An 8,320-nucleotide genomic window follows, 5' to 3' on the forward strand; every position below is an offset into this window, starting at 1 on the left:
TCACGGCAAAGGGTCTGAATACTTATGACCATGTGATATTTCAGTTTTTCTTTTTTAATAAATTTGCAAAAATTTCTACATTTCTGTTTTTTTCTGTCAAGATGGGGTGCTGAGTGTACATTACTGAGAAATAAAATGAACTTTTTTGATTTTTGGAAAATGGCTGCAATGAAACAAAGAGTGAAAAATTTAAAGGGGTCTGAATACTTTCCGTACCCACTGTATGTATGTATGTATATCCATAAAAGCCATTTAATCATGTGTAATGACTTTGTTTTAGATGGAGCAGTTCAACTCTCACCGCTACAAGCTGCTCAGTTGTGAGGTAGTCACTGAGAGGAGCATTACGTCTGTAACCCCAGGACTTTGTGTCGATGGTCATGCAGTTTTCCCATTTGTGTTTGAGCAGGTGTCCTGGCTGGTAGCGATCAGCACAGGTGTAATATCCACCATGGGTGCAGATGGAGCCAGAGCCCCAGCGATCATTTGTCACCACTGTGTCTCGTACAGGACTGTGAAGGAATACAGGTTAATATCCCACTAACTATGTAAATTAAACATTTTAAACAAATTAATCCAACTGTATTACCTGTCATTATAGAGCCAGGCTAAGAAACCTGTGCTGTTCCAGTACTTGTCAGGGGCGTCTCCGTCCCCATCAGACCACAGCACCTCTGGTTTGTACTTAACAATGAGCTCATAAAGCTCAGGAAGAGTTTTACTGGCAGGAAAATAGTTTGTAGTGAAGACATTGGCAGTGTCCTGTTCAAAAAGCGGATTATACCACTCAAAGAGAGAGTGATAAAGTCCTAAACGCAGGTCACTGTGAGCACGGAGAGCACTCGCCACTTCATCTACCAGGTCTCTTTTTGGTCCAACATCCACTGCGTTCCAGTTCCAGGAGTTTTTGGAGCCCCATAGTGTGAAACCTGAAAAAATATATAGATAAAACAATACGTCTCCTGCACAGCTGAAAGGATGCAGCCCAGTATTAACACTCCAAATATGTGGACTAATGTCCTTGTTTTATCACACTTATTGCAAATTATCTTTTGTGACAAAATAACTTTAACAAGAAACAAAACTGAGAGGCAGGATGTCGATCGTGTCCTGTACCTTCATGATGTTTTGTGGTCAGGACGATGTACTTGGCTCCTGATGAGGCGAAGATGTCCGTCCATTCTTTGGCATCGAAGAACTCCGCAGTGAACTGCTGTGCAAAATCTTGATACTTGAAGTCTGGAGGATAATTCCTCTGCATAAAGTCAACATACGGCTTTAGTTTTTGCTTCTGCCAGTACCACCTGGAACAGAAAATAAATGCAAGACAGTGAGCAATTTTGTTCTATTTGTTGATTGACAATCAAATTAACTATCTGTCCTTGTAGGCCTATAAAATAAAGGAGTTTAATTTATAACAAAACATCAAACTCTTCATATGTTTTGTGTGTGAAATCGTTCTTTGTAAAGTAACTAGTATTGATATGTCAGGTAAATGTAGTGAAGTAAAAAGTACAGTATTTCCCTCTGAGGTGTAGTGGAAAGAAAATACTCAAGTAAAGTACAAATATCTCCAATTTGTACTTAAGTAACATACTTGGGTAAATGTTCTGAATTGTCCCCCACTGCTCCTTCGTTGCATGTAAAATTTAAAACGTTACATTTTTTTTTATAACTAGCCTCTTGTTTTATTTTAATACACATTTGATTATCTGTTAAGTTCTGTGTGTGTAGCCTTGTGTTGTATAATGATAAATAAACTACCTTGTAATTGATATGTAAAATAATTTGTAGAAATAGGGAACAGAACTCACCAGAACCACTCGCTGCCGAAGCTCGGGACAGAGAAGACCCCCCAGTGTATAAAGATACCAAACTTGGCCTGGTCGTACCACTCTGGTAGCGGTCTGGAGTCGATGGATTTCCAGTTCGGTTCGTATTTTGCTGTGCTGGTGCCGATCAACAGCATCGACACCAGCAAAGAAACCGTTAAACCTCCCATTTCAGGTCCAAATCACCTAGTGTGACAAAATGATCCGGAGGGCGCGGTGGCAATCACATGATAAAGCATAAAGTTACCAAGATGAGGAAGTTAAATAAATATAATGTAATAAAACAAGAGGCAGCTTCTTGAAAACATTGAAAACAATGGGAATGTTGAATAGTTGTCCGTTGACGCGCCGGTGAGGTTCGACCAATCAGATTTAATGGAACACCGCTCTCCCGGGCAACGCGGCGTTCCACATCAAGCGCTCCGACTAGTCTACGCATGCGCGTTCAGCCTCCTTTACCGGAAAAGGCTAATGTTTTGGTTTTGAACCGCGTCATTGTCCACATGCAAGGCTACGTTGATTGTCACTGTCATATCTCTGCGGGGGATTTTGACAAGGTAGATCTCGCTTCAAAGGACACAAGTGAATGTTATTATCTCTGGAATATCTTGTTAGGCGTTAACTTTTCCTCTTTTGGTTGACAGGACATAGAGGAGGTAATTGAGAGCTCAAAAAAGGTGAGTCTCAGCTAAGAAGCATTGGCCAGAATTAGCCTAAGGTATGTGTGTGTTTAATAATTTCCTTTACTTTATTATTTCCAAGGCTGGGCTGTTTGCGCTATTAGCTGTAGCTGAGCATGCTGGGGAATTTGACAAGATTATTGAGTTGTCACAGAGGTAACTATAAAGTGACATAATTAAAATTTAGCGTATTTATTGTCTCTCTGTACTGACCTTTTAAAGCTTTTCCCTAGGTTTCCAGGTTTTATTTTTCCCTGCCTAGGAGTCCACCCTGTTCAACAAGTATCCCCGGAGCAACAGAGGGGGGCTTGTCTCCAGGTAGGATGGACTTAAAAGGGTCTGTTCACCAAAATTACAAAAAAAACAACAACACATTTTCTCAATTAACTGTAGTGGTGTAAGTCCAGGCAGGTATTCTTTTGTTTGTTGGCCATGTTTTGAGATCTTTATCTGAGATTTCTGCCACAACCCAGATACAACAGAGGTAATTCAGGTTCTAGGTCCTAATAGAATTCTTGTATAAACCTGTCTTAATATATGTGTGCACTTTATTAACCTACTCTCCACTCTCCTCTCCCTCTTTCTCCATTTTGTAATTTTACTATTTTTACTTCAGTCCACTCAGAGTGAAAACTTTGTATATATGCTGTCTATTACATGATATGTAGAAATTATTTGATGGGGCATTTTTTGCCTTTATTTAGTGACGACAGTAGAGATGATAGTAAATGAGGGTAAAGAGAGAAGAAAGACATGCAACAAAGGTGCTCGATTGAATCTGAACCGTGGACTTTGCCTCTATTGCATGTCAGTCCATCCTGGAGGAGGAATCCCTCTTCTGTTCTCTTCCTGAAATCTCTATTAAATGACCTTGAATAGAATTTTGTGGCACTCACAGCAATGAAATACAGCAGCACCCCTTTCCAGAAACAATGTCCTCATTATTACTCTGGATGATCCACAGAAGACGCTGTCAACACTTTCTGTAGAAACTACAGTAGTTCCACCAAACAGTGTTCCCAGTGATGTCCCAGAGTAACAGGGGAGTTGTTCCTGGAAAGAGAAGTTGCTGCTGATTTTTATAAAAATTTATGAGCACACAAATCCTATCACACCCACCATGAATTCTCAAAGATGGATATCTCAAAACCTGGACGATTCCACTAGGGGTAAGAATAAATCATATTTTTCTGTTTTTTTTATGCAGGATCTAGATGCTGCTCTACCCATAATAGAGAAATACAAAGACCACCTTGTGGCTATTGGAGAGGTAATGATTCAATATTGCTGGTGTGATTTAGTTGAATAACAGTTTGCTGTCCTGTCCTTCTTTTGCGTTCATGTTAACTCTTTTTTGCGTCTGTTGTTTTAGGTTGGTTTGGATTTCACACCCAGATATGTCAGGAGTGACACTGATAAAGAGAGCCAAAGGCAGGTCCTCATTCGTCAGGCACAGATAGCCAAGGAACTGGATCTCCCTCTGTGAGTCACACTGCAGTGCTGTAGACAATATTACTGGTAAAATTTAAGCTTCCCGAGATAGGGTAGTCACATCTTGCTATTATATCAATTGCTTGGGTGAAAGGTGAAAAACAATATAAAGAAAAAAGCAACCAACACCGATAAGCTGCTTATTTAGTTTAATAATGACATTTCAACATTACATCTTCATCAGGTAATTAATCCATTGTGTTTTTCATCATTACCTGATGAAGACGTAATGTCAAAATGTCATAATTGTACTTTGTATACGTGTTATATTTGAATTTAAGAGATCTTTTCACACACAATACTTGACTTTGAGAAAACATTTAATAGTTCTTAACAATCAGCTATTGGTTGCGCCACTGACAGCTTATTAAGTGTTAGGTAGTGCAGTATTGCATTAAGCTGGATTTTAGCAATTGTGTTTGCAGACACATCAAGTACAAAATTAATACATATGTTACGACGTGCGTGTCATAATTGCATTATTGTATTTGCAGAATGATCTCAGTTTGTGCACTTATATGCATTTTCATAATATTTTTGTGTGTGTTTTACTTGTAGAAATGTTCATTCACGGTCTGCAGGAAGGCCCACCATCCACCTCCTGAAGGAGCAAGGTGAACAGCAAAGTTTAGTTTCTCAATTTCCCTCTGGATAAAGTCGAGCATAAACTGTAGTTCCTCCGAAATTTCACTAGGTGTCGAAAAAGCCCTGCTTCATGCTTTTGATGGGAAACCGTCTGTTGCCATGGAGGGAGTGAAGGCTGGATATTTCTTTTCTATCCCACCATCTATAACACGGAGTGAACAGGTAAAGCAGAGCACCTGATTGTGTTAACTTTACACTGCGTCCTAACCCAGCCCAACACATTTACTCTGACACATACATATTGTTATTTGTCTTTTATGTGTGTAGGTAGACAAAAAAAACATTGAATATCTTTGTCCTTTTGTGTGTGAGCAATTCCAGTTCACACAATTAAACTACTGACATGGTCTCTTCAGACATCACTGACATGTTAACTTGTTTTTTTTTATTGGTTGGTTTTATCACATTTTCTCCATTTTCCTTTATCGTTATTAATGTTATTGACTGATGATGAACGTTTGTGTATTTTCCACCAAGAAGCAGAAACTTGTGAAACAGTTGCCATTAGAGAACATCTGTCTAGAAACGGATTCACCGGCTCTTGGTCCAGAAAAGCAGGTAAAGTATTTTTCCACTCAAATTAACATAAAGGTGCTGAAATTCATATCCATGCTGTTTATGGCTGTGATAGCTGGGCTGCAACTAAGGCAATTCCTTTTCCATATACCAGACACATTAAACAAAAACAGAACAACCACAATCAATCAAACATTCAGACACCCTGTCAGTGGCAACATATCAGCATTTGAGCACCAGAGCAAAGCAGCGAATGTACAGGTCGCTATGCATGGACCAAGCTCCAAGGGCGTCACTTTGTGTTGAAAAGTGGTGGGGACATAATGGCTCAGATTAGGGGAGTGATGATATGATGATACACTCATGATACATGACGATGCACAATGTTGAGTTCACGAGAACAAGACGAGAAGATATTTTAACACCGTTTTGAAGAAATATTCAATGCTGAAATATGAGTGGTGGACTTTCAGCATTTCCTGCATTTTGGAGAAATTGTCTGCACCAATTTATGGTGGAAATGTTTTTATTTTATTAAAAGGGAAACAAAATTCAGGTGGCAGGTGACTATTCAAAATGTAATGGACTATAATGCAGTAATCTGTAGCTTGTTTTTTTTAGCGTAACAGTGCCCATTTGTTTCTTCTATATTTACATTGCATTTCATGTTTTGTTATTGTCCAAATAAACCTTTCTCAAAGCATTTTCATTTGTTTTTTTAACATTTCTAATAAGCTATTATTATTCAGAAAGAAGGTACTGCCGTCCTGAGGTCAATCAGTATTTCCCAAAGCCGTCCTTATATATCTTGTTTTGTCCACAACCCAAAGATATTCAGTTTATTGTCATGGAGTAGTTAAGGAACCAGAAAATATTAACATTTATGGAGCTGGAATCAGAAAGAGGATTTTTTGTTTTCTTGTACTCACACCAAATAATCAATTATCAAAATAGTTGCAGATTAATTTAATAGTTGACAGCTAATTGATTAATTGTTGCAGCTCTAGTGAAAACCTTTCTTATTCCTTTTTGATTTGAAGCAGTGATCGAAGTTGTTTATTTTTAGGAGGATATTTATTAAAACTCCTTGACTTTTCTTTTACATGCATATTTGTGACCCAACTTAAAATCTGTTGTGTGTTTTTATATCAGAATCAGAAATACTTTATTGATCCCCGAGGGGAAATTCTTTTGTCACAGTTGCACTTGTCAAAGGTAGATAGATAAAGAGTATATAAATATAATAGTATAACTATAAAAAATAAAGACAAATATAAAGATGTGTGGGTATGTGCAATATTTACATTATTAAGAATTATTAATATATAAAAAAAATTTAAAGGCATTTATCATTAAAGCTTCATTCACCCACTCATGTTATGTCTTTCATGTTCTGTGTCCCAAATTCAGGTGAGAAATGAGCCCAAAAACATCTGTATCTCTGCTGAGTACATCAGCAAGATCAAAGGAGTGGCGCTGCAGACGGTGATGGAGGTGACGACACAGAATGCTCTCCGACTCTTCCCAAAGCTAAAGTCTGCCATCAGACCCTGACAAAGCCTTTAAAGTTGATTTCATCAGTCTAGAGTCGCTTTTTATTTGTTTACCCAAATAACTAAATGTGGAAGTCTGATTAAACCAAGATACCCTTAAGTGTAAATCAATAAAAAGCAGAGGGTCAGATAAGGTGTAAATCAGTGTCAGAGCCACATAGTTAAAGCTGAAAAACCTGTATGTGGACAATATAACTGCACCTGAGTGCTGAAAAACATTTATTAATCTTGTTTAACTCCTAAATAAAGGAAGATTTCACACACAAGTTGTGTATTTTTCATGGGCATGATACATCTGAAACATCCAACATTTCAGAAACACCGTGTCATGTTACAAAACCAACAGTTGACATCCATCAGGGTCATTTAAACATTCATGTCAATGTAAAGTGAATAATCAGGACATCATGCCTGTTTTATTCATATTACCCATTAACAGATCTAAGCAGAGCAGTGATATCATTAACATAGTAATTTCCCTGGTTGACTGTACTATTTATTTCAGTTTTGCTGTTCTTTCTCTATAATTAAAAGGTGATTCATCATTCACTATCAGCTGCTATAACCAAACTGTGATGGCCCTAGATGATTCTCCTGTCACAGCTTCAAGTGCTCCTTTACTTTAGGTGTGACTTGCTGCTAACACTCTGCTGACACTTGAATTGGTGAAAGGTTTAATGTAAAATATTTGGGTGTTTCAATGCTGATTTGGGGACTTTTCCAACCAGTTAAACTTAAATTCAGTGGAAACGTATTCCTTGTCAATTTCTACTATCAAAGACACTGACAGAGCCCCATGTATCAACTATTGACAAGCAATATACACTCACCTAAAGGATTATTAGGAACACCATACTAATACTGTGTTTGACCCCCTTTCGCCTTCAGAACTGCCTTAATTCTACGTGGCATTGATTCAACAAGGTGCTGAAAGCATTCTTTAGAAATGTTGGCCCATATTGATAGGGTAGCATCTTGCAGTTGGAGATTTGTGGGATGCACATCCAGGGCACGAAGCTCGCGTTCCACCACATCCCAAAGATGCTGTATTGGGTTGAGATCTGGTGACTGTGGGGGCCATTTTAGTACAGTGAACTCATTGTCATGTTCAAGAAATGAATTTGAAATGATTTGAGCTTTGTGACATGGTGCATTATCCTGCTGGAAGTAGCCATCAGAGGATGGGTACATGGTGGCCATAAAGGGCTGGACATGGTCAGAAACAATGCTCAGGTAGGCCGTGGCATTTAAACGATGCCCAATTGGCACTAAGGGGCCTAAAGTGTGCCAAGAAAACATCCCCCACACCATTACACCACCACCACCAGCCTGCACAGTGGTAACAAGGCATGATGGATCCATGTTCTCATTCTGTTTACGCCAAATTCTGACTCTACCATCTGAATGTCTCAACAGAAATTGAGACTCATCAGACCAGGCAACATTTTTCCAGTCTTCAACTGTCCAATTTTGGTGAGCTCTTGCAAATTGTAGCCTCTTTTTCCTATTTGTAGTGGAGATGAGTGGTGCCCGGTGGGGTCTTCTGCTGTTGTAGCCCATCCGCCTCAAGGTTGTGCGTGTTGTGGCTTCACAAATGCTTTGC

General features: G+C 38.8%; 2 protein-coding genes across 4 annotated transcripts in view; one reads left to right on the forward strand and one right to left on the reverse strand.

Moving 5' to 3' along the window:
- Positions 1-2,189, reverse strand: part of fuca2 (alpha-L-fucosidase 2) — a 5,306-nt gene extending 3,117 nt beyond the window's left edge. The window contains exons 1-4 of one of the 2 annotated variants that reach the window (XM_046062325.1): positions 1,815-2,189; positions 1,117-1,304; positions 590-929; positions 302-512 (exon numbers count right to left, since the gene is read on the reverse strand). In XM_046062325.1, the coding sequence (XP_045918281.1) occupies positions 302-512; positions 590-929; positions 1,117-1,304; positions 1,815-2,002 (927 nt within the window). In that variant the 5' untranslated portion in view covers positions 2,003-2,189. The remainder of the gene's footprint in view (positions 1-301; positions 513-589; positions 930-1,116; positions 1,305-1,814) is intronic. The other variant, XM_046062326.1, reaches the window with a different exon arrangement.
- Positions 2,190-2,267: 78 nt separating this feature from the next.
- Positions 2,268-6,983, forward strand: LOC123978831 (putative deoxyribonuclease TATDN3). Of its 2 annotated transcripts, none has more exons than XM_046062352.1 (10): positions 2,268-2,389; positions 2,477-2,509; positions 2,595-2,668; positions 2,746-2,830; positions 3,720-3,782; positions 3,885-3,994; positions 4,562-4,617; positions 4,698-4,810; positions 5,126-5,206; positions 6,575-6,983. In XM_046062352.1, the coding sequence occupies exons 1-10, from the start codon at positions 2,270-2,272 to the stop codon at positions 6,716-6,718; spliced, it is 879 nt and encodes a 292-aa protein (XP_045918308.1). In that variant the 5' UTR covers positions 2,268-2,269; the 3' UTR covers positions 6,719-6,983. The 2 variants fall into 2 exon arrangements, with proteins under 2 accessions (XP_045918308.1, XP_045918309.1); XM_046062353.1 differs by having other exon boundaries at positions 5,129-5,206.
- Positions 6,984-8,320: the final 1,337 nt, after the last annotated feature.

The sequence above is a fragment of the Micropterus dolomieu genome, linkage group LG11 (genome assembly GCF_021292245.1).
Source record: "Micropterus dolomieu isolate WLL.071019.BEF.003 ecotype Adirondacks linkage group LG11, ASM2129224v1, whole genome shotgun sequence".
Classification (NCBI taxonomy): Eukaryota; Metazoa; Chordata; class Actinopteri; order Centrarchiformes; family Centrarchidae; genus Micropterus; species Micropterus dolomieu.

Coding starts and splice junctions, on each gene's coding strand:
- LOC123978831 (XM_046062352.1), top strand. CDS start 2,270: ATGCGCGTTCAGCCTCCTTTACCGGAAAAGGCTAATGTTTTGGTTTTG. Junction 3,783..3,884: donor ACCTTGTGGCTATTGGAGAG/GTAATGATTCAA, acceptor CTGTTGTTTTAG/GTTGGTTTGGATTTCACACC. Junction 4,811..5,125: donor CTATAACACGGAGTGAACAG/GTAAAGCAGAGC, acceptor TTTTCCACCAAG/AAGCAGAAACTTGTGAAACA.